The sequence below is a fragment of the Pongo abelii genome, chromosome 19 (assembly GCF_028885655.2).
Source record: "Pongo abelii isolate AG06213 chromosome 19, NHGRI_mPonAbe1-v2.0_pri, whole genome shotgun sequence".
NCBI classification, from domain to species: domain Eukaryota; kingdom Metazoa; phylum Chordata; class Mammalia; order Primates; family Hominidae; genus Pongo; species Pongo abelii.
In genome coordinates, this window is record NC_072004.2 from 55,643,411 (window position 1) to 55,670,015 (window position 26,605).

At 38.4% G+C, this 26,605-nt stretch overlaps 1 protein-coding gene across 1 annotated transcript in view; it reads right to left on the bottom strand.

Moving 5' to 3' along the window:
• MED13 (mediator complex subunit 13) overlaps positions 1 to 26,605 on the bottom strand; it is a 125,400-nt gene that overhangs the window by 69,711 nt on the left and 29,084 nt on the right. The window contains exons 4-8 of the mRNA XM_024234973.3: positions 21,164 to 21,309; positions 19,501 to 19,698; positions 17,165 to 17,359; positions 15,576 to 15,738; positions 15,276 to 15,386 (exon numbers count right to left, since the gene is read on the bottom strand). Of these exons, the coding sequence (XP_024090741.3) occupies positions 15,276 to 15,386; positions 15,576 to 15,738; positions 17,165 to 17,359; positions 19,501 to 19,698; positions 21,164 to 21,309 (813 nt within the window). The remainder of the gene's footprint in view (positions 1 to 15,275; positions 15,387 to 15,575; positions 15,739 to 17,164; positions 17,360 to 19,500; positions 19,699 to 21,163; positions 21,310 to 26,605) is intronic.

Genomic DNA, 26,605 nt, shown 5'->3' on the forward strand with positions numbered 1-26,605 from the left:
TTTGAGACCGAGTCTCACTCTGTTGCCAGGCTGGAGTGCAGTGGTGCAATCTTGGCCCACGGCAACCTCCGCCTCCCAGGTTCAAGCAGTTTTCCTGCCTCAGCCTCCCGAGTAGCTGGGACTACAGGCGTGCGCCACCACACCTAGCTAATTTTTGTATTTTTAGTAGAGACGGGGTTTCACCATGTTGGCCAGGATAGTCTCGATCTCTTGACCTCGTGATCCGCCCGCCTTGGCCTCTCAAAGTGCTGGGATTATAGGCGTGAGCCACTGCGCCCGGCCGAGACACCTTTTTGTACAGAGCCTGAGATATCTTATTGTGCATAGAGAAAAAAAAGAACCAAAGTTACCAAAGAAAACCAAACTCGTTTCAAAAGGACACAGGAGAAATCCACCATTATCCTAATATTAAAATCAAAGATATTACACAAAAAGAAAACCATAGACCATTATCTCTTAACAACACAGATGTAAATAATTAACAAAATATTAGCAACTCAAACCAGCAAAATATAAAAGAATAACACATCATGACCAAATGAAGTTAATTCTGGGAATGTAAGGTGTAGCATTCAAAAGAAAAAAAATCATGCATCACATTAACAGAATAAAAGAAAACCGTATTATCTCAATAACTATAGAAAAAACCCTACTAATACTATTAATACATTCAACCCCTATTTATATACACTTGGCAACCAAGGAATAAAAGAAAATTTGCTTGATCTGATAGATGTCTATGAAAAACTACAGCTAATCTCTTACTTGATGTTTAAGCATGAATAATTTCTCAAGATTAAGAACAAAGCAAGAATATTAGCTCTCAACATTTAACATTTTATTGAAGGTTTTACCCAATGCAATAAGGCAAGAAAGAGGTCAGAGATTTCGGAGGAAGAAGATAAATTGTCTTTATTCATAGTCAACATTATTACAAACTATACAGTAAGGCCAGGTGCAGTGGCTCACACCTGTAATCCCAGCACTTTGGGAGGCCGAGGTAGGTGGATCATGAAGTCAGGAGTTCAAGACCAGCCTGGCCAACATGGTGAAACCCTGTCTCCACTAAAAACACAAAAATTAGCTGGGCGTGGTGGTGGGCACCTGTAATCCCAGCTACTCAGGAGGCTGAGGCAGAAAAATCGCTTCAACCCAGGAGGTGGAGGTTGCAGCAAGCTGAGATCACACCACTGCACTCCAGCCTGGGCGACATAGTGAGACTCTGTCCCACCCCCCACCAAAAAAACAAACAAACAAACTACACAATGAAAGGGTCAGGCTGATCCCCACCTAATCAATCTTAACATTACTAGATACGGGACAACCAGATACTGTGTCTCTCTCACGTAACATAATACAAAGCAACACAGCCACCATCTATGAAATACTCTTGCCAAAAATTGAAGTTGAGTCTAATCAAGTAATCAAGCCCCCAGATCAGCACTGAGCACTGTCTAGAACTTTCTATGATGATGGGCAGTTCTGTATATGTTTATAAATATATATTTTTTTGAGACACAGTTTCACTCTGTCACCCAGGCTGGAGTGCAGTGGCACGATCTCGGCTCACCACAACCTCTGGCTCCTGGGTTCAAGCGATTCTCCCGCCTCAGCCTCCCGAGTAGCTGGGATTACAGGTGCCCGCCACCACACTGGGCTAATTTTTGTATTTTTAGTAGAGATGGGGTTTCACCATGTTGGTCAGGCTGGTCTTGAACTCTTGACCTCAAATGATCTACCCATCTCGGCCTCCCAAAATGCTGGGATTACAGGCATTAGCTACTGCACCCAGCCTATATATGGCTCTTGAGTACTTGAATTGTGGCTAGTGCAATTGAGGAACTAATTTTTTAAGAGACAAGTCTTGCTCTGTCACTGAGGCTGGAATGCAGTACAATCATAGCACACTGTAACTTCAAATTCCTGGACTCAAGAGAGCCTCCCAAAGTGCTGGGATTACAGGCATGAACCACTGTACCCAGCTGAGGAACTGAATTTTTAATTGTATTTAGATCCAATTACTGTAAATTTAAATAGCCAATAGTAGTTACTAACACAGCTACTATTGGATAGCTCAGCTCTACAGCTACCTTCCATTTACAGAAATGCAAAGGAAAAAGGAAGAAATTAAATTACACTAAAAGAAGTAAAATTACATGACAAGTAAAATGAAAAATCCAGAATGTGGAGCACTCTATAGGGAGAACTGACCTAGTTTTACCAACCAAGTCAATGTCATGAAAAGGGAGCAGGAGACAACTAAAAGGAGAGATTTAGAAAACGTAACAACCAAATGTTTACTCCTTGTTTGAATCCTAGTCAAATAAACTATCTACAAAAAGACATTTCTGAGAAAATCTGGACAAGGTATCATAACATTAGGTATGATGGCAGAATTATATTCATGTAAGAAGATATTCATATTTTTTAGAGCCGCATAATGAAGTACTGCAGAAGTGTAATATTTAAGATTTGCTTTAAGAATCTTTATCAAGAGCATAGCATAGGGATTTGCCAAATAAAGTATTACATATCTATAAAATGCAGTATTATGAACTTTTTAAAAAGAATGAATCTATAAGTGCTAACATGGATAAACACCCAGGCTGTTTATCAAAAAAAGAGTAAGTTGCAGAAATGCAGCATGATTCCATTTGTGTGAAAGAAAGCAACAGGCAGACCTACATACATAAGAGGGGAACCTGTTAATTTTTAATTTTATATTCTTGTGTACTGTTTGAACTTTTTATTTTATTTATTTAATTTTTGAGACAGTCTCGCTCTGTTGCCCAGGCTGGAGTGCAGTGGCGTGATCTCCGCTCACTGTAACCTCTGCCTCCCAGGTTCAAATGATTCTCCCACCTCAGCCTCCCAAGTAGCTTGGATTACAGGCACCTGCCACCACATCAGTATAATTTTATATATATATATATATATATATATATTTTTTTTTTTTTTTTTTTTTTTTTTTAGTAGAGACAGGGTTTTGCCATGTTGCCCAGGCTGGTCTCAAACTCCTGACCTCAAGTGATCTACCCACTTCGGCCTCCCAAAGTGCTGGGATTACAGGCATGAGCCACTCACCTGGCCTGAACTTTGTAAAAAAGCATTGTTTTTTTAAACACAGAAATTTGTTCAAAAACACAAAACAAAACAAAACAAAACAAAAACCCAGCAGGTCCTACCCAATGTATGAATAATCCCTTCTCTTTTTTTTTTCCTCATGCTATTGCCCAGGCTGGAACACAGTGCCGTGATTAGCGCTCACTACAGCCTCCCAAGTAGCTGGGATTATAGGCAAGAGCTACCTCATTGGCTTGAATGGGTTCTTTTTGAATACTTTCATTGACAAGGACCATACTACTGTATAAGGAGACACATCTCCCTCATCAAATAGCTCCAACTGCTAGAAGGTAAATCCCTAATATTGAATAGAAATTCTTCTTTTCTGTATCTTCCGGCCCTTCAGTCCTATTTCTACCTAATTTATAAAGCTGCGCTATCCAATAATGGTAGCCACAAGTTACACGTAGCCATTAGACACCTGACAAGTGGCTAGTCCAAATTGAGATGTGCTATAGATGTAAAATACCAATTTTCCAAGACATGTTATAAAATAAAGGAATGCCAAATATCTCACTAATATTTCATCACAATTACTGTATGTCAAAATAATATTTTAGATAAATCAAGTTCAATAAAATATATTGGGCTGGGCATGGTGGCTCACGCCTGTAATCCCAGCACTTTGGGAGGCCAAGGCGGACAGAACACCTGAGGTCGGGGGTTCTAGACCAGCCTAGCCAACACAGTGAAACCCCATCTCTACTAAAACTACAAAAAATTAGCCAGGTGTGGTGGCAGGCGCCTGTAATCCCAACTACTCAGGAGGCTGAGGCAGGAGAATCACTTGAACCCAGGAGGTGGAGGTTGCAAGTGAGCCAAGATCACGCCACTGCACTCCAGCCTGGGTGACAGAATGAGACTCCGCCTCAAAAAATATATAATAATAATAATAATAATAATAATAATAATAAATAAAGTAAATTAAATTTTAAAGATCTTCAGCAAGAGAAAAGGTCTAGTTGAAGCAAACACAGTAAGTGAATACGAATGGTTGATAAACAGGAATTCATTGCCCAATTCGCTTATTTTTGTCCATGTTTGAAGTTTCTAATAACAAAACAGAGTAGAACTAAAATGCTAAAAAAAAAAAAAAAAAAAAAGCATGAAAGATTTGAGGAGCAAGATTAAAGTATTCCAAGGTCCTTGTTCATTCCATAAAAAGAGCGTAGACTCTAACTTTAGACTTTAAGGAAAGCAGGCACAATAAATGATTAATTCAATTAACAAAAGAATAAAAATAGAACATCAAACTTCTAAATCAAGAGAAGAAACTGAAAAAAAGAATATAAAAAGGAAAAAATAACAGTATCATTAACTCATCAATTATTCAAATATTTGTCTACTAAATTCAAAGTATGGTCTATGAACCTTCCTTTTCAGGGGCTACAGGGGTTCAAAACTATTTTCATAATAGCACCAAGACACTGCCTTTTTTATTATGTTGAAATTTACAAAGATGGTGCAAAAACAATAGGCAGCAAAACTTCTAGCAACTGAACATGAATCAAAGGGAGTGGTACCAACTGTACTAGCAGTAGTAGTCATTGCTTTCTCCACCACCACACATTCAGTTTGTTGTTTTTTATGATAGTATCACTTAAGAATGTCCTTCATGAAGACAGCAAAAATAATTTTTATTACTCTCAATCCTTATACACATCTTTTTACACTCTCTATAAAGAAATAGGAAGTGCATATAAAGCATTTCTGCTATAGATTTGAAGTACAATGGCTATTTTGAGGAAAAGCGCTTGTACAACTGTTTGAGTTACAAGCTGAAACTAGCTTTTTTCATGAAACACCATTTGAAGAACAAAGGACTGGTAGATAAACTAAGATTATCCATATTTGGTCATTTGGAAGATTTGTTTATTAGGTTATCAAACATGAACAAAATGAGTCTGTCATTTAAGGAAGAACTAATCATTTTGAGCTTGACTGCTAAACAATGACTACTACTGCTAATACAGTTGGTACCACTGCAATATTTAGAATTTTGGAAAACTGTATCTGACACAGTGAGCTTGAGCTTTCTAATATTTAAATACTTTTCAGGTGAGATCACTGGTAATATTAATGAATGAAATATTTTGATACTCTGTATTGGCTGAATTCCACATCCTCAAATTCAACCAACCAGAGATGAAAAATATTATTTTTCAAAAATGAAAAGTTAACAGTACAACAAAAAATAATATAAATTGTAAAAACAATGCAGTATAACAACTATTTACGTAACACATTGTATTAGGTATTATAAACAAACTAGAGATTGTTTAAACTATACTGAAGGGCCAGGTACAGTGGCTCATGCCTGTAACCCCAACACTTTGGGAGGCTGAGGTGGGTGGATCACTTGAGGCCAGGAGTTCAAGACCAGGCTGGCCAACATGGTGAAACCCAATCTCTATTACAAATACACACACACACACACACACACACAAAGTTAGCTGGGTATGGTGGCGCATGCCTGTAGTCCCAGCTACTTGGGAGGCTGAGGCACGAAAATCACTTGAGCCAGGGAGGGGCAGGTTGCAGTAAGCCAAGATCACACCACTGCACTCCAGCCTGGCCAACAGAGGTGAAGACCCTGTCTCAAAAAAAAAAAAAAAAAAAAAAAGTATACTGAAGGATGTATATGGGTTATATGAATACTAACTTATTTTATATGAAGGACTTGAGCATCCGTAGATTTTGTTATCTGTGAGGGTTCCAAAATATCGATCCTACATGGATATTTAGAGATAAGTATATATAACAAAATGTGCCAACATTCAGATCTGTATAACCCAGTGAACTGATATTTTTCAAATGACCAATGCATGATGTTACAAAATCCAAAGATCCATTCAGTTATTAGTGAAGTACAACCACTGACAGGGCTTTAGATTCCACATTACAACCAACCTTTAAGAAACTACCACTTGTCAAGTTTTGGTGTAGTACCAAAGAAGAATATCCACAATTATCTGAAAAAGTTATTAAAATACTCTCTTCCCTTCTCCAATTGCATAGCTACATGAGGCTGGATTTTCTTCATATACTTCAACCAAGACAATATCCAGCAATAGGCCAAATGCAGAAGCAGATGTAAAAATTCAACTACCTTACTACACTCAATATTAAAGAGACTTGCACAACTGTAAAACAATGCCACTCAATTAGTTTTTTTGCTACTGTTTTGGAAAATATAGTCGATGTCTATTTTATTCATGTTAATATGCACTGAGATTATTTTTAATAAGTGGTGCTTTAAAATTTCTCTAAAATATAAATAGATGTAATAAACATACTTTGTAGTCTTCAGTAATTTTTTAAGACTGTAAATAAGTTCTGAGACAAAAAAGTTTGAGAATTAGTCTCCTACTGCAAGGCAGTAGGAGAAATAGGATCTCCATTCATCTGAGGTGAACTATTTAGTTATGTCCCAAGTATACAAGGGATGCGAAAAGTAAATGGCCATACATTCACTTACCCAGCTATTAAGAGTAAGAAACTATTAACTGAGGCTACATACTAATAGCAGCAGTTCTCTAAATTTTTGACAACATTAAATCAGCCCTTTTCTTCTATACAGACCTCTTTCTAAAAGCTAGTTTCTTTAGAGAGTACAATTGAATTTCTTTTTTTCTTTTTTCTTTTTTTTTTTTTTGAGACGGAGTCTCGCTCTGTCACCCAGGCTGGAGTGCAGTGGCGCAATCTCGGCTTACTGCAAGCTCTGCCTGCTGGGTTCACGCCATTCTCCTGCCTTAGCCTCCCGAATAGCTGGGACTACAGGCGCCCACCACCAAGCCTGGCTAATTTTTTTGTATTTTTAGTAGAAACAGGGTTTCACTGCATTAGCCAGGATGGTCTCGATCTCCTGACCTTATGATCTGCCCACCTCGGCCTCCCAAAGTGCTGGGATTACAGGCGTGAACCACTGCGCCCGGCCAAACAACTGAATTTCATGCTAGAACACAACCACATTGAGCAATCTTTGTAAAAAAAAAGAAATTGTCCTCAAAGCACAAACCAACAGAGTAATCCTTTTAGATTATTTTTTCCTACTGATGTTAGGTATGCATTACTTTAATGTTAACATTGAGAAATTTAATGTACTGTTTTTTACTTAGCAGCCTGCTTTCTATGTGCAGTTTTCCTATGACCATTCCACCACACTAAAGTCTAGTATCAGTAAATGTGCGCTATTCAATCTCGCTAACGAAAAATGCAACAAACAATTTTATGCTTCTCACTTATTATAATGGCAAAAAATAATTTTAAGGATAGTTCTCAGATCAGTGAAATCACAAGAAAAACCAACATTTTCTATATGCAAAAAGTGCGAGTAAAATCGGTAGAATCTTTTTTGATGTCACACATACTTAAATAGCCCTCTCGCCTACAACTCTTTATCACATCACCCACCTAGTTTATTTCCTTCCCAGCACTCATTCAAATTTAAAAAGGATTTAAAATCCTTCTTAAGGCTGGGCACAGTGGCTCACGTCTGTAATCCCAGCACTTTGGGAGGCCAAGGTAGGTGGATCATTTGAGGTCAGGAGTTTGAGACCAGCCTGGCCAACATGGTAAAACCCCATCTCTACTAAAAATACAAAAATTAATCTGGATGTGGTGGTATATACCTGTAGTACCAGCTACTCAGGAGGCTGAGGCACAAGAATCCCCTCAACCCAGGAGACGGAGGTTGCAGTGAGCCGAGATGGCATCACTGCACTTTAGCCTGGGCAACAGAGCAAGACTGTCTCAAAAAAAAAAAAAAAAAAAAAAACTTAAAAATAAATTATCTGCCTCACTTCCAATAGAATGCAGACTTCATAATAGCAGGAGCTTTGTTAGCTAGTGTATTCTGAGCCTAGGACACCTTCTGTCACAGAGTAAGGATTCAAAAAAACCTACTAAATAATTGATAGTTACAGCAGTATTACTTTTTTTTAAAGCTAGCACAAGCAAAAAACACCTATGGAAACAAACCATATGTCCATCAAATCCAGAATGATTACATAAACTATGATACTTCCATTCAGCGGAATATTAATAACATTTTTTTCATTTTTCTTTTAAAAAAAGAGAGTATCACTACATTGTCCAGGCTAGTCTTGAACTCCTGGCCCCAAGCAATCCTTCTCCCTTGGCCTCCCAAACTGCTGGGATTACAAGCATGAGCCACCATACCCAGCCCCAGGAAAATTTTTAAACAATGAAGCAGAGCTATATAAGTAACTAATATGGAAAGATCTGAGGCACATTAAGTGAAAAAAATTAGCTGTGAAAAATAAATCAGAATAATCCTTATGTGAGGCCAGGCATGGTGGCTCATGCCTGTAATCTCAGCACTTTGGGAGGCTGAGGCAGGAAGATCGCTTGAGCCCAGGAGTTCAAGACCAGCCTGGACAACATAGCATGACTCCGTCTCTACAAAATATTTAAAAATTATCCGAGCATTGTGGCACACACCTGTAGTTCTAGCTAGTTGGGAGACTGAGGCAGGAGGATCGTTTGAGCCCAGGAGTTTGAGGCTATAATGAGCCATGATTTCATCACTGCACTTCAGCCTGGGCGACACAGCTAGTCTCTAAAAAAATAACAATATTTATGTGTTGAGAGGAGAATACATAAAATTAAGTATGGAGAAATAGTATCTAACTGGCAACTAGCCACTTCTAGGGAGAGTGAGTAGGCTTGGGGGAGAGAAAGGATGGTCAAGGGGAACTTAGGCTTTATTCATATACTTTAAATTTCTTAAAATAATTTATATTCATGTAAATTGTCTGTTACAGTTATGAATTTTTTTTCTTCCCAAATCATTTTTTAAGAGAAGCCAGTGTTATCAGGCAGGGTCCAGGCCTATCTTTCACACAGAAGAAATTCACTATAGAGAACTGGTTATACAAAACAGAAGAAAGTGAGGAAACCCAGAGACTAGTAACAGCAGGGAGCTTCTTTGACTTCTAGCACTGAAAGGACAATAAGATGATGTAGTCTCACCATATCCCAGAAGCTCAGGATGGTGCTAGAACCATAGCAGGATCTGCTCAGTAGTAACTGGGACCATGAGGAAGGGGCTGTGTTAATAGGACACAAGGGAGCTGCTGCTGGAGTTGGCTCAAAAAGGGACTGGGGAAAGACCCTGGCTTCTTCCCTCCTCTCACCCTCCAATCTTCTGTTAGTGCCTCCTATTAGCCAACTCCAGAAAGCAAAGGAGTCTAGGAAATTTAATTCCCTGCAATACAGAACAGAGAAAAAGCAGAAATGGATTTGAGAGCGAGCTAGAGGCCGATTTAACAGAGTCAGTTATCAATGTATGCCCCAACCTCCTATATATTCTATGGCAAAGAGGATACACATGTAGTAGCTCACTGTCTATCTGTCCTACCCTCACTTAAGAAATAAGCTAGATTTGTGGTGGGCAGAGAACCTAAAGTACAAAATGTAATACTAATTTTTTTTTAAGTAAATGATTAGAAATGCTATATTTACTAAAGGAGCAAACTAACCAAAGCAAGTCACATGTATCGATTATGTAAAATTTTAGCATATTAAATCTCTATATGCCTGTGAGAAATTTCTGAAAATATTTTTTTAAATGACTTTTTTTTTTTTTTTGAGACGGAGTCTCACTCTGCCACCAACACTGAAGTGCAGTGACGCCATCTTGGCTCACTGCAACCTCTGCCTTCCGGGTTTAAGCGATTCTCCTGCCTCAGCCTCCTGAGTAGCTGGGATTACAGGCGTGTGCCACCATGCCTAGCTAATTTTTGTATTTTTAGTAGAGATGGTATTTCACCATGTTGGCCAGGCTGGTCTTGAACTCCTGACCTCACGTGATCCACCTGCCTCAGCAACCCAAAGTGCTGGGATTACAGGCATAAGCCACTGCGCCTGGACAAGAGAAAATAACTTTTTAAAAATAAAAGTTCAGCTTAAAGACCAAGAATTTAAACCTATGTTGCCAACATGCATATTTTAATGCCTTCCTCTAAAACCATTTTAGACAAAATATTTAAAAGCCACCTTTTCAAAAAGAATAAAAAAGTCTAGTTTAGGAACTAAAACAGAATTATTTGATAAAAATTCCACTAGTGGGAAAGAAAATCCTAATTTATTTTTTTCTTAACTTTTATTTTAGGTTCAGGGGTAAATGCGTAGGTTTGTTACATAGGTAAACTCATGTCATGGGGCTTTGTTTACAGATTATTTCATCACACAGGTATTAAAGGACTAGTATCCAATAGTTATTTTTTCTGCTCCTCTCCCTCCTCCCAGCCTCCACTGGACCCAGTGTCTGTTGTTCCCTTCTTTGTGTCCATGAGTTCTAATCATTTAGCTCCCACTTATAAGTGAGAACAGGCAATATTTAATTTTCAGTTCCTGCATTAGTTTGCTAAGGAAAATGACCTCCAGCTCCATTCATGTTCCTGCAGAAGACATGATCTCATTTTTTTTAACGACTGCACAGTATTCCATGGTGTACATGTGCATTTTCTTTATCCAGGCTGTCAGTGATGAGCACTTAGGTTGATTCCATGTCTTTGTTATTGTGAATAGTGCTGCCATGAACATTCCCGTGCATGTGTCTTTATGACAGAATGTTTTATATTCCTCTGGGTATATATATCCAGTAATAGGATTGCTCGGTCAAATGGTAGTTCTGGAAAAGCTTAATTACATTTAAGCATTCTTTTAGTCTTAGACCAGGGATTAGCAAACTTTTTCTGCAGGGAACCAGAGAGTAAATATTTTATCCCCTGGGGGCCAGTCTGTGTCACAACTATTCAACTCTGCCGTTGTGGGGCAAAAGTGACCACAGACCATATGTAAATAAATGAACGTGGCTGTGTTCTAATAAATCCTTATTTATCAATACTGAAATCTGAATTTCACACAACTTTCACATACCATAAAACATTCTTTATTTTTTTCAACTTTTAAAAAATGTAAAAATCATTTTCAGTTGGCTGGCCTTGGTGGCTCACACCTGTAATCCCAACACTTTAGGAGGCCAAGGCAGATGGATCACCTGAGGTCAGGAGTTTGAGACCAGACTGACCAACATGGTGAAACCCTGTCCCTACTAAATAATACAAAAAATTAGCCAGGTGTGGTGGTGCGTGCCTGTAGTCCTGGCTATTCGGAAGGCTGAGGCAGGAGAACTGCCTGAACCTGGGAGGCGGAGGTTGCAGTGAGCCGAGATCACGTCATTGCACTCCCGTCTGCGAGACATCGTCTCAAACAAATAAAAAAAAATCATTTTCAGCTTACAGGCCATACAAAACAGGCAGTGGGCCAAATATGACGAATTCATCAGTTTGTTGACCCCCATTCTTATACAAATTATGTTCAGATTAGGTGTGTTTTTTTAGCTATTTTAAACTGCTCAACAATAGCTAAATATATCCTTGTTTGTATTCCAATCTCTCTAACAGAGGTAAATTTTCAACAAAGTTGCCAGACTTTAAAAAATTACGTATTCTTTAATCCAAAGAGCCTCCATAAGAATATTCAATTTATGCAAAAACATAACAGCACACTTGAGAGAGTCTGTTATTATATATTCAAACCAACAGAGCAAATGTAAGAAAAACCTTGGCCCTAACCTGCAGGCACTCCATTTCTTTGGTTCACTTCCATGAGAAAGGTGACCATCTATTCCATCACAAGTTCTGCCTAGGGATGTCAAGGCCATTATTGTTTACTTGAGGGCAAAAGCCTATGATCTATGTTTAATCTGCAGGATAAAATAATAAACTCTAGGCAACATAATTATAAAACTTCTCATAACCAAATCTTATCAAAAGGCCTTAATATATAAACTAAATAAATTTCTAAAGAATTCCACGTTCATCTATTCTTCTACCAATCATTCAACCAATATAGTCCATTTGAAAGCGTGACAGTTTTGTCATGCTTTGACAGTTTTGCTCCCTTGTGACCATTTTTCCCTTATAGAATCCTATTTTCTGAATCTTATTTCAACACTTCACCTACAGCTGCCCAAAGAATGTTATAAGAAATAACTCCACAAAATCCAGCACTGTATTTACCATTAAAAAAAAAAAAAAAAAAAAAAGACTGTAGCTGGAAGCATTCCCCTTGAAAAGTGGCACAAGATAAGAATGCCTCCTCTCACTCCTATTCAAAATACTATTGGAAGTCCTGGCCAGAAGAATCAGGGAGAAAAAAATAAAGGGCATTCAAATAGGAAGAAAGGAAACAAAACTATCCCTGTTGGCAGACAACATGATTCTAGACCTGGAAAACCTTACAGTCTCGGCCCAAAAGCTCCTTCAGCTGATAAACAACTTCAGTAAAATTTCAGGATACAAAATCACTGTACAAAAATCACTGTACAAAAATCACTAGCATCCCTATATACCAACAACAGCCAAGCTGAGAGCCAAATCAGAAATGCAATCCCAGTCATATCTGCCACAAAAAGAGTAAAATAACTGGGAATACAGCTTACCAGAGAGGTTAAAGATCTCTACAATAAGAATCACAAAACACTGCTCAAAGAAATCAGAGATGATGCAAAAAACCAGAAAAACATTCCATGCTCATGGATAGGAAGAATCAATATCCTTAAAATGGCCGTAATGCCCAAAGCAATTTGGATTCAATGCTATTCTTATCAAACTACCAATGACATTCTTCACAGAACTAGGAAAAACTATTTTAAAATTTGTATGAAATGCAAAAAGAGCCCAAATAGCCAAGGCAATCCTAAGCAAAAAGAACAATGCTGGAGGCATCATGTTACCTGGCTTAAACGATACTACAGGACTACAGTTACCAAAACAGCATGGTACTGGTACTAAAACAGACACATAGACCAATGAAACAGAATAGAGAGCCCAGAAATAAGGCTGCACTGCCACAACCATCTGATCTTTGACAAAGCTCACAAAAACAAGCAACGGGGAAAGGACTCCCTATTCAATAAATGGTGCTGGTATGACTGGCTAGTCATATGCAGATGACTGAAATCGGACCCCTTCCTTACACAATACATAAACATCAACTCAAGATGGATTAAAGACTTAAATGTAAAACCCAAAACTATAAAAACCCTGGAAGACAACCTAGACAATACTATTCTGGACACAGGAATGGGCAAAAATTTCATGACGCAGATGTCAAAAGCAATCACGACAAAAGCAAAAATTGACAAATGGGATCTAATTAAACTAAAGAGCATTTGCACAGCCAACAGAAATTATCAACAGACTAAACAGATAACCTACATAATGGGAGAAAAGTTTTGCAAACTATGCTGGCAAATGTCTAATATCCAGTATCTAAAAAAACTTAAATTTATATAAAAAAATGCTATTAAAAAGTGGGCAAAGGACATGAAAACTTTTCAAAAGAAGACATATGTGCAGCCAACATGCATATGTAAAAAAGCTCAACATCACTGATCATTAGAGAAATGCAAATCAAAACCATAATGAGATAACATCTCACACCAGTCAGAATGGCTATTATTAAAAAGTCAAAAAATAACAGATGCTGGCGAGGTTGAGAAGGAAACATTTATACACTGTTGGTGGGAGTGAAAATAGTTCAACCATTGTGGAAAGCAGTGGTGATTCCTCAAAGAGCTACAACTACCATCCGACCCAGCAACTCCATTACTGGTTATATACCCAGGGAATATAAATAATTCTACCATAAAGACACATATATGAAAATGTTCACTGCAGCACTATTCACAATAGCAAAGACATGGAATCAACCTAAATGCCCACCAATGACAGACTGGATAAAGAAAATGTGGTACATATATACCATGGAATACTGTGCAGCCATAAAAAAAGAATGAGATCATGTCATCTGCAGGAACATGGATGAAGCTGGAGGTCATTATCCTTAGCACAGGAACAGAAAGCCAATTACTGCCTGTTCTCACCTATAAGTGGTAGCTAAATGATGAGAACTCATGGACACAAAGAAGGGTCCAACAGACACTGGGGTCTACTTGAGGGTGGAGGCTGGGAGGAGGGACAGGAGCAGAAAAAGTAACTACTGGGTACTAGGCTTAGTATCTGAGTGACAAAATAATCTATACAGCAAACCCTTGTGACATGAGTTTACCTATTTCACAAACCTGCATATGTAACCCTGAACCAAAAATAAAAGCTTAAAAAAAAAGAAATGAAATTACTCTTCAAAATCCAATACTGTATTTGTTATTAAAAAAAGATTGTATCACGAGGTCAGGAGATCGAGACCATCCTGGCTAACACAGTGAAACCCTGTCTCTACTAAAAATAAAAAATAAAAAAAAAAATTAGCTGGGCATGGTGGTGGGCGCCTGTAGTCCCACCTACTTGGGAGGCTGAGGCAGGAGAATGGCGTGAACCTAGGAGGTGGAGCTTGCAGTGAGCCGAAATCGCACCACTGCACTCCAGCCCAGGGGACAGAGCAAGACTCCGTCTCAAAAAAAAAAAAAAAAAAAAAAAGATTACTGTAGGCCAGATATGATGGCTCACACCTGTAATCCTAGCACTTTGGAAAGCCAAGGGGAGGACTGTTTGAGGCTAGGAGTTTGAAACAAGCCTGGACAACATACCAAGATCCCTGCTCTATGAATTTTTTTTTTCTTTTAATTAGCCAGGTGTGGTGGCACATGCCTGTAACCCTAGCTACTTGGGAGGCTGGGGCAGGAGGATCAACTGAGGCCAGGAGTTTGAGGCTGCAGTGAGTCATGATCACTCCAGCCTGGGTAACAAAGCAAGACCCTGTCTCTTCATTTTTTAAAAAAAGGAAAGAACTCTTGGGAGAAATTTCTCAGGCAGTGCCATTGAGGAAGGAATGCTTTTCTCAAGAGATTTATATGCCTTGTATACCTTATAGATACTATATTATATATGCCATAGCTCCATATAAAATTGTCTTTTATTTAGCTACTAGGAAACAAAACTTTCAGAGTCTGCCTCTGGTAACAGTGAATGAACTGAAAGCTTATATTTACATGTACTTCTATAATCAGCTTCAAATTCCTGAAATATTTTTCCTGAATTTTCTTTTGAAAAAATCCTAACATCATGTTCATGTAAGCTATTTCAAATAAAGTGGACATAAGCATTCAGTGGCATAAGAAACTATCACACATAGGCATCAATCGATCGGGAAATAACTACCTCAAACAACTGCAATTTGTTCTTTGTGTGGCTTCAACAAAATCCCAGGATGCCACTTTGGCAGCTGTCGCTTCTTCGCATAGACCACCTGATGAAGCAGAATACTTCCTCCTAAGATTTAAAGTTACAAAATTCTTTAGAATTCATAAAATTTTCTATTAAACCTCAATGTAGCATTAAAATTAATTTTAAAGATCAACATTATGAGTTAAAGAAAAATCAAACAAATGACTGTTTATACTTTAGATATCTTCTAATTATCAACATGCAATTTTTGAACTTATAAATGAAAATACACACTTGTTCTGTGCTCTGTTCATATTGCATTCTTGCCAAACTCTATCCACCACATGATTTGCTAATTTTCTGGGTATTTTCCCACCATGGTGGCTAGTACTATCGGAGTTGAAGCCATCAGATACTGAAGAAAATTTGACCCACTTCTGGGCAGACTGAGGATCAACTGAAAACAAAACAAAAAAACAGGCTGTAGGAGAATAAAGGTAGGTTTAAAGTAACATTATTTGGGTTTTTTATTAATTTGTGATAGAAGCTGCTCCAGCTATCTGGTAAAATTATTTATATTTTGAGATAAAAAGCATGCTACTTTTTGGAACCAGATCTCATTAGGCAAATGTGGCAATCAAGTACATCTCTGTAACCTACCACTCTCGGTACCAAGAGTGGGGTTCTCAGGAGCCAGGCATGGCCAGCACACGGTGGCGTGTGGGGGGAGGTGGGCTGAGGGCAAGGAAGGAGGTGTCCCATGGATCATGCTGTATAAGCAAACCAGACTACCCTGATGCCCAGAGTGACATCATCAAGATCAGAGGCTGGCCAGAGGTGGGTAGACTGGAAGGACTTCGGAGTAGTGTGAAGGGGCCCTGGACACCAGCCATGGAGCTGCTGCACAGAGCCTGGCTTCCACATCAAGGTGGGGTTTGGAGCCCAGGATGAGCCCCTGCAGTGGCAGCACTCTGGCCCTTCTGTCCCTGCCAGCCTCTGACCTGGGTCAGTCAATCATTGCTGGATTTTAGCCAAACACTTTAGTGTTCTCATTTAGTTGGAAATCAGACAGTCTTTTTTGTAAGGTCAGCTAAGCATGAGCATATCTGCCCTCCATTGCAAAAGGCTCTTCTGTTTTTGTATGTTTCTCCTCCATTGTAAAAAGTTCTTCTGTGTTTTTGTTTTAAAGGTAGATGGAGGGAGGGCAGAGATATAAACCTGTTGCATGAATCAATGGGTCAGAACTTTAGTATATGCGTATGTTCTTCTGAGTGACATGGCATTTTGCTGAAAATAAGCACCTTGGTAACTAAACTCCTTTTAATAGCTAAAACGCTTTAGTTCTGTATTGACAGTTACTGTAAAAGCTTGGGTTTATTTTTGTAGGACTTAACGGCTAAGAATTAGAACACAGCAATGGGCTGCTCTCTTGGAGTAATTTTAATTATAGATAAACACACAAACCTTTAAAAATAAAAGCACGCTACTTTTAAATACAGAAAGCAAAATATCTAAAATGGAATGCAAACTGGATGGCAGTGTATCAATGCTGATTTTCTGACTAAGAGGATCGAGTAATAGTTGTATAGGAGAGTGTTCTTAATTCTGGGAAACACACTGAGTACACAGGAGTGATGGGACATCATGTCTGTAGCTTGTTCTCAAATGGTTCCGAAAAAGACCAATGATAATGAATGTACATACATACAGAGAGGGTGATGGAGTAAATAATAACAGTTTGGAAATCTGGCTAAGGAAATTAACTTGTACTACACTTGTAAATTCTCAAGTTTGAAACTATTTCAAAATAAATTATTTCTTAAGTACTTACTGTACACAAAATAACAAATTACCAGAGCTGATGAGACAAATTACTGCTATACCTGTTTGGACTTCCTCAGGAGATGTAGGTGGTGTAAGTGTAACCGAAGACATAGCAGGATCTCTTGTGGAAGCAGGCACTTGGTGGACACCCAAGCAAGAAGATGAACAGTGAGTGGATCCCACAGGGCTAGGAGTAGGAATGTCTGACTGAGGGACTAGAACAAAGCATGCTGGGTAGATCATTCGGACACCAGCTGAAAGGAAAAAAATGGGACAGGAAAACCAATTACCTTTGTGACTAGTGAATTAGTTTCACTCAGAAGTACTATAATGGAAAAATAGGTATCACATTTATACAAATAAAAATACATTTTTATAAATATAAGCTTCTTTGGCATAAGTTTTTCTTTTTTTTCTTTTAGAAGAAACCACAATAAACCACAATAAGCTGTCAGTGGTGGTTATCTCCGCTGAGAGAGATTTGGAAAAAGGCAGCTTTCCTTTTAATTTTTTAGATTTCTAGAAATGTGTTTTTTAAATCTTTATTTGCATTTCTGACCAACTTAATGTGTATTACTTTTTCAATTTTATTTTTTAAGTTTAACAAAGGTAATCTGGACACTAGAATTACGAACCATTTTCTACTTACTTTTCTATATGCCTCTATTTTAAAAGCCTAAAAAATGTGTGTTTTTTCCGTTTTTGTCACAACTGCTCTGGTAGTAATGTGTTTATTAAAAGTGAACACTGGTAATCTTTTTCTCAAAAAAAATAGACAAACAACAACACAAAAAAAAAAAAAAGCCAGGAGTGGTGGCTCACACCTGTAATCCTAGCACTTTGGGAGGCCAAGGCAGGTGGGTCATTTGAAGTCAGGAGTTCAAGAGCAGCCTGGCCAACATGGCTAAACCCCATCTCTACTAAAAATACAAAATTTAGCTGGGCGTGGTGGCAGGCACCTGTAATCCCAGCTACTCGGGAGGTTGAGGCAGGAGAACTGCTTGAGCCCGAGAGGTGGAGGTTGCAGTGAGCAGAGATCACGCCATTGCGCTCCAGCCTGAGCAGCGACAGAGTGAGATTCCGTCTCAGAAAAAAAAAAAAAAAAAAAAAAAAAAAGATGAAATGAGGTGATCTTCACGTATAACATTACCATTAGATTCCCTTAAATACAATATGGTAGATTCTAATTCCAATTATCTGCTAAATTATACTTTCTCCATGCCTCCTCTCATGCCTCTCTGAGGTAGAGTATATGTCTTCACTCCATTGTCAGGCTATGTGACTTGCTCTGGAATGTAAGCATGTGATATAAGCCACATCCTAACAGAAGCTTTAAATATGCCTGCAGGGTCAGTGCAGCTTCTCTCACTTCTGTCTTCTGCTATGAGATTAACATGTCCCAGATATGGGTACTTTGTTAACCTGGGTCCCTGAATGAGAGGACACAGAGAATACAGCCAATCTGAAAAAATCTGACCATTTTAGGCTGGGCGCAGTGGCTCATGCCAGTAGTCCCAGCACTCTGGGAGGCCAAGGTAGGTGGATCACTTGAGGTCAGGAATTTGAGACCAGCCTGGCCAACACAGCAAAACCCCATCTCTTCTAAAATTAGGTGGGCATGGTGGCATGTGCCTGTAATCCCAGCTACTCGCAAGACTGAGGCAGGAAAAGCGCTTGAACCTGGGAAGCGGAGGAGGTTGCAGTGAGCCAAGATCACGCCATTGCACTCCAGCCTGGGCAACAGAGCGAGACTCCGCCTCAAAAAAATAAAAATAAATTAAATAAATAATAAAAAAAATTTAAAAATCTGACCCTTTTGGCAGGCAGAGCATGCCAAACAAGGTCATGAATTCTTTAGTTACATTTTCTGTCTCTTAAGTTATTGGAAGTGATAGTTTTACCAAATGGTAAAACATCATATAACACAGGTTGTCAACTTTTCAGCCTCCAAATATTAATACATTCACAATTAACTGTCCCATCCTAAGCATGCGTCCCTCTAGACAGAATATATTTCCCTGCCCCAATGACTTTGGCTTGGCCATTTAACTAGTTTTGTCTAATGCAATGTGAGCAGATGTAACATATCCCATATCCCAGAAGAAGCTCTGAGTACACTACATGGTTAGGTTCGGTCCCTATTATTCTTCTGTTCTCATAAGAACAGCATGTCCTAGCTACTGGGATATTCATTTAACCCAGGTTACAGAATGAGCAGATACATGGAGCCAAACCAGCTAAGATGCAGCCCTTAAGTAATGTGGGCAGGAAATAAGGAATAAATCTTTGGTGTTGAAAGCCACTGAGTTATTAGACTTGTTTGTTATTCAGCAAAATATAACTAACACATACAATCATGCGTTTTCCCCTTAGGAATAATACTCAGGATCCATACCAACAAGAACTTCTACTGCAGCTAAAGAATCATCTTCCCAATCCATATCTTCCTGTTTTTCTTCAGACATCTCCTTCAAGCAACATGAGATAGGATAGAACTGTTTCCATTCACCAATTAATTTTTTTGTAGCTGAATCAGACATCTTGAATGCCTGTCCTGTTAGAGTGCCATTTAGTCCAAATGGGCATAAGATAACTAGAAACCCAAAGCAGACATCAAATAAGTAACAAAAGACTGTTTTACCAAATAAGAACACAGTGAACAATGTGGCAAATAATCGTGCAATTATAAAAAAGAAAATGAAACCAATAATAACCATTCCAGAGAAAAATCAAATTATACTTCGTTACTGTAAAGATAAAGTACAACACTGAGTTTATTATATAAACTGTTAAAAATTTGTCTGCCCAGGCTGGGCATAGTGGCTCACGCCTGTAATCCCAGCATTTTGGGAGGCTGAGGAGGGTGGATCACCGGAGGTCAGGAGTTCAAGACCAGCCTGGTCAACATGGTGAAACCCTGTCTCTAATAAAATACAAAAAAAATTAGCTCGGTGTGGTGGCACACACCTGCAATCCCAGCTACTCGGGAGGCTGAGGCTGGAGAACTGCTTGAACCCGGGAGGCAGAGGCTGCAGTGAGCCAAGATGGCACCACTGCACTCCAGCCTGGGCAACAGCGGGAGACTTCGTCTCAAAAAAAAAAAAAAATTGTCTGCCCAAACTCTAAGAATTTTAATAGAAGCTGGGAATATTTGTGTATCCTTCAATTTACTTTGACTCCCACTAAGAAAAAGCATTCTAAGAAAAAGTAATCTGAGGAAAAACAATATAGATATATAAATCTAAATATTTATAATGTACTGCCATGTAAACTTTAAAAAGCAAATATTAGGTTTAAAGTTAAAATAAGAACACACTGCCAACCCTTAAAGGCAATTCAGCAATCTTATAAAATATTTCTTCTAGAATTCAACTTTTTTCATAGTGTAAATAGTATCAAAAGTCCCTTTGTAGCTATGTTACACGTGGCTCTGGCCGGGCATGGTGGCTCACTCACACCTATAATCCCAGCACTTTGGGAGGCCAAGGCAGGTGGACCACTTGAGGTCAGGTGTTCAAGACCAGCCTGGCCAACACGATGAAACCTAGTTCTACTAAAAAAATACAAAAATTGGCCAGGCGTGGTGGAACACGCCTGTAATTCCAGCTACTCGGGAGGCTGAGGTAGGAGAATTGCTTGAATCCGGGAGGTGGAGGTTGCAGTGAACCAAGATCATGCCACTGCACTCCAGCCTGGGCGACGGAGCGAAACTCCGTCTCAAAAAACAAAAACAAACAAACAAACAAAATATGGCTTATATGACCAGACACACAAGATAACCTTGAAAACATTAACACATATAAATCCAATCACTATCTAAAAGAACACTTTAAACTACTTCACCATTCACGGTCAAGAATTTTTTGGTAATACCTGTATTTAAAAATTTATTTCACTGACTTAACACTCTAACGGGGAAGAAAAAAGTAAATGACATCAAAATCATCATCAGGCTAAAGATCAGGGGGAATTCCATCAATCCCCAAATGTAAAATTATGAAGTTCAATAAGGATCTTTCAATAAAAGATCAAATATCTAATATAATAAAATAATCTACCTTGAAATGGGCTATTAGACTGTTGAGCAAGGGTGATATGCTCTTCACTGAGAAGGTATACAGGTTGATGTTGGTTAATTTCCACACTGGTACAAACATTGCTGTCTCCATGCAAGAAAAAGGTGAAGGAGCAGGACAAGTGTTCACTAAAAAAGAAGAAAAAGTTATATCTTAGTGATGACTAGTGGCCAAAAACGTTAACTTGCTTTTCTTTATTAGGAAGTATGCAAAAATGCATACTCTATTTTGCCCAAAAATTCTACTTCATCAGAAGGAAAAAAATCATGGATATGAGCAAAGACTTAGCTATAAGAAATGTTCTTTACAACATTGTTTATGGTAGGAAAGGCTGCAAATACAGGAACCAGTTAAACGAGTTAGGTACATTCACACATAGAATTATTATATAGCCACAAAAATAAGTTAAAATAGAAGAGTAGGTTTATTGGAAAGGGATAGGCTACCAAAATAGTAGGGTCAATTTTTTTTCTCTTTTTCTTTTTTAAAGAAAGAGGGTCTCACTATGTTGCCCAGGCTGGCTTGTATCTCCTGGGCTCAAGGGATCCTCTTACCTCAGCCTCCAAAGCAGCTGGGACTACAGACGTGGGCCATTGAACCCAGCTTTTTTTTTTTTTTTTTTAAAGAACAAAAAGTTTTATTTGGATAAAGAAAATAAAGGCGGACAACAGAATTAACAGTGACTTAATTTTTATTTTTGCCTATTTTCCCCTCTATATAAGAAACTAAATACAAATATGTTTTCTCACTTTATTAATTCTCAATTGGACTAATCATTTAATGCAATCCCCTCCCAACCAATAACATTATTTTAAAGCAATAATGGGTCTTACAGTTGAAGGCATCCTAGAATCAAGAATATATGCAAAACAGTACACCTTAATGAAATTCAGGTATGGCTGGGTATACAGGTTGGAAAATAAAAGTTCCCAACGACACCAGAGGTATCCTCCTTAAGATACAATTTAGAAGGGTCAAGTTGCGCAGAAGAGGATAAGATTGTACACTAAGAAAATAAACTCTTCTTATTCCTTCTCCACACATTTATCTTAAGAATTCATCTTTAAAAAAGTTTTTTAAACTATGATGATTAACCAACTCAAAACCTGTTTTATATATGTATAAGCCCTCTTGAATTTCTTCTGGATAAGCAGAACATAGTGAATTAAAATTAAATTACAGTAAAAGTAATGCTAGAGTTAACAGAAGTGGGAAAATAGATGGTAGAAAAGAGGCAAAAAGCAATACAGAGCTAAGAATTTCTATATCTTATACATATGGAGTCAACACAAAATGTCTAAACTTGATAGAACAAGAAATAGAAATTTAAGCATGTTATTCAAGTTACAAATGTAACTGACAGAGGATAGGCTGAAGGTAGTGAGTTACCTCAGTTGACTGTTCAGTTAGTTGCAGATCAAACTCCTTGTTCTACTCTTTCCCCTCTTTCTACTACTGCATATGTGACTAGTCTAAAAAATGCTTTTAATCGAAATAAATTTTTTTTAGGCCAGGCACAGTGGCTCACATCTGTAATCCCAGCACTTGGAAGGTGGGCAGATCACTTAAGGCCAAGAGTTCAAGACCAGCATGGCCAAAATGGTGAAACCTCTATCTCCCTAAAAATACAAAAAATTAGCCAGGCACGGTGGCAGGTGCCTGTAATCCCAGCTACTTGGGAGGCTGAGGCATGCAAATCGCTTGAATCCAGGATGTGGAGGCTGCAGTGAGCCAAGGTCGCACCACTGCATTACAGCATGGGGACAGAGTAAGACTCTGTCTCAAAAAATATATAAGTAAATAAAAATAAAATAAAATAAAAATTAACGTAACTGACAGAAAAACTAAAAATAATATAACTAAAATAAAAAACAAACAAAAACCTTATCATTCTTGGTAAGAAAGCAGTGACAATGGAAGGGAGTGGTGGCTCATGCCTGTAATCCCAGCACTTTGGGAGGCTGAGGCAGGAGGATCACCTGAGGTCAAGAGTTCGAAACCAGCCTGGCCAACGTGGCAAAACCCTGCCTCTACTAAATATACAAAAATTAGCCAGGCATGGTGGTAGGCACCTGTAGTCCCAGCTACTCAGAAGGCTGAGGCAAGAGAATCGCTTGAACCCGGGAAGTGGAAGTTGAAGTGAGCCGAGATCGCACCACTGCATTCCCAGCCTAGGCAACAGAGGAAGACTCTGTCTAAAAGGAAAAAAAAAAAGAGAAAAGAAAAAAAAGGAAGAAAAGAAAAAAAACCAGTGACATTGTTGAAAGTTGATAAATCAAGGCCCAGAGGCAGTATAAAAATCTCTGGAATTATGACAGTAACCACCAGAAGTAAAACAAAGTTAAAAAAAAAAACAAAAAAAAACCAACCTGGTTACTTCTGGAAAAGGGAGTTGGATATTTGAGCAGGAATCTTTAAGGTTTTTTAATTTATAATACCATTCTGTTCTGCTTGAATTATATTAAAGTTTTTTAATTTTTATAAATTATAAATTCTATATATTAATCAGTCATTACTATACATTTCCTCACGTCAATAATTTTTATTTTTATTTAATAAAGTTTTATTTAGAAATAATTTGAAATTTACAGAAAAGTTGCAAAGACAGCATAGGGAGTTCCCATATACCCTTCACCCAATTTCCCCTAATGTTAATGAACATCTTAGATAATCATTTGTCAAATAAGCAATTAACAATGATACACTACTATTAACCAAACTCCAGTCTTTATTTGGATTTTCTACTTATGTACTTTCTCTGTTCCAGGATCCAATCCAAGATACCACATTGCATTTAACCAACAGTTTATAATAGAAAAGAAAAAAAAAAATAAGCTTGTTTCTACTCTGATTAAAATGTTAATCTTGGCCAGGCGCAGTGGCTCATGCCTGTAATCCCAGCATTTCGGGAGGCCGAGGCAGGCAGATCACAAGGTCAGGAGTTCAAGACCACCCTGTGCAATACGGTGAAACCCTATCTCCATTGAAAAATACAAAAATTAGCTGGGTAGAGTGGCACGCGCCTGTAGTCCCCGCTACTCGGAAGGCTGAGGCAGGGGAATTGCTTGAACCCGGGAGGCGGAGGTTGCAGTGAGCCGAGATCACGCCACTGCGCTCCAGCCTGGGCGACACAGTGAGACTCCATCTTAAAAAAAAAAAAAGTTAATCTTATTGGAATAATTACTGGTTGAAGAATTATGAAGACTAAAGACATTTGCTTTAGTAAAAAGGGTATAAATCTAAAATAACCACCAAATCAAGATAAGTAAAGAGACTGTTAATAGTAACTTTGAGAACTATCCACTCAGGAACAGACCATGTGCTATTGCTCATTTAAAGTAAAAAAACTGAAAGCCAGGTGTGGTAGCTCACGACTGTAATCCCAGCTACTGGAGAGGCAGAGTTGAGAGGATCACTTGAGGTCCAGAGTTCAAGGCCAGCCTGGCAACATAACAAGTGCCTGTCTCTACAAAAAATTAAAAAAACAGCAAGCCATGGTGGCACACATCCATAGTCCCAGCTACTCGAGAGGCTGAGGCAGGAGAACTGCTTGAGCCCAGGAGTATGAAGCTGCAGTGGGCTATAATCGCACCACTGCACTCTGGCCTGGAAAACAGAGCAAGACCCTATCTCTAAAAAAAAAAAAAAAAAATTTACTTTGGGAGGCCGAGGCGGGCAGATCACGAGGTCAGGAGATCGAGACCATCCTGGCTAACACAGTGAAACCCCGTCTCTACTAAAAATACAAAAAAAATTAGCCGGGCATAGTGGCGGGCGCCTGTAGTCCCAGCTACTCGGGAGGCTGAGGCTGGAGAATGGCGTGAACCTGGGAGGCGGAGCTTGCAGTGAGCCGAGATTGCGCCACTGCACTCCAGCCTGGGCGACAGAGCGAGACTCCGTCTCAAAAAAAAAAAAAAAAAAATTTAAATAAATAAATAAATAAAAGAATATGACCAGACTGCCCACTGGCCTAAGGAGAATGAGAAACATACGGAATAGACTTCTACCTAATCTGTAGTTTAAAGCATAAAGTATGACATCAACTGGCTAACTGCTCCCCACCTCCACCACCTCAAGTTGACCTCCAGTTAAACGAATGAGAATACGTAACTGCTATTTTTAAGCCACTAAGTTTTGGGGATGGTTAGGTTATAGCAAAATAACTGATACAGAAATTAGTACCAAAAGTGACGCACTGCCAGAACAAAAACCTGAAACATGTGGCTTCTGCTTTGGGCCTAGATGGTGGGTGTGGAGTAATCTAGGACACTAGAGAAATGATGAGGAAGCTACTATGAGAGACTGGGAAATGATGACCCATGCTATATAATGGAGAAACACTTTGTGGAATCATTGCCAGAAATAATCTGCAAGGCAGAAAATGTGCCTAATGAACTTAAAGAACAGATCAAGTCAAAATGCAAATTGGTTTTTAAGAGCTATACTTGATAAAGTACTAAAAGAAAGAGGTAAATATAGAAAAGAGCTTACTGGCTTGCAAGCATAATTTAGAGAGAATACAGACAACTCAGGACCAGCAGGGTTGATAAATGAAACAAATACATGGTGTCATTACACAGCCTCAGCGAAAAGATCAAATCAAGAGTGTGACTCTAATATCCTGTTATAAACACATCAAATATAATTTTTGATACCAATTGAAACATTAAGATTTGGGTTTTTTCCTCATAGTTTTAAGCCTCCATACATTTACTTTTATCAAAGAAACTTTTTAATGTAAACAATCATATGCTACAAATTTTCTTCTGCGTGGGAATGCACATATAGCCATATTTGTGCTTTTCTTTCTTTTGAATGTCCTCTTTTCTGACACAATTTTTCTATATAACTAAGAATGAGTTACAAAGTATGTAAATACATAAAAGATAATTTCTAAACAGTATTTTTCTCTTAGAAAAACGCTAATAATTAATAATTCTGAGAAGAATATGTCCATTATGCTCATTATATGTGCTGACATACAAAACAGGCAGAAACCAAATTTCAAAGCATTTTTCTCTCTTAACTATAATAAACGACATGAGAATCTAAAAGCAAGACCAAATGCTAAAAACTTAAATGAAAAACTGATAGTCAACCAGCTAGAATTACTATGTATTTTTCAATATTACAAGCTTTTTACATGTTTTTCAGGCAACCTCAGAAGACTAATGCATGTCTTGGTAGGGAGGCAAATCTTTAAAAAGAATTCTAAGAAGAATTATTAATTAAAAATACCATGCTAAGGAAAACATTTATTAAGGAAGAGCTGGGTGTGGTGGTGAGCACCTGTAGTCCCAGCTACCCAGGAGGCTGAGGGTGGGAGGATACTTGAGGCCAAGAGTTCAAGCATGCAGTGCACTTTGATCAAGTCTGTGAATAACCACTGCACTCCAGCCTGCGCAACAGGGTGAGACCTATTTC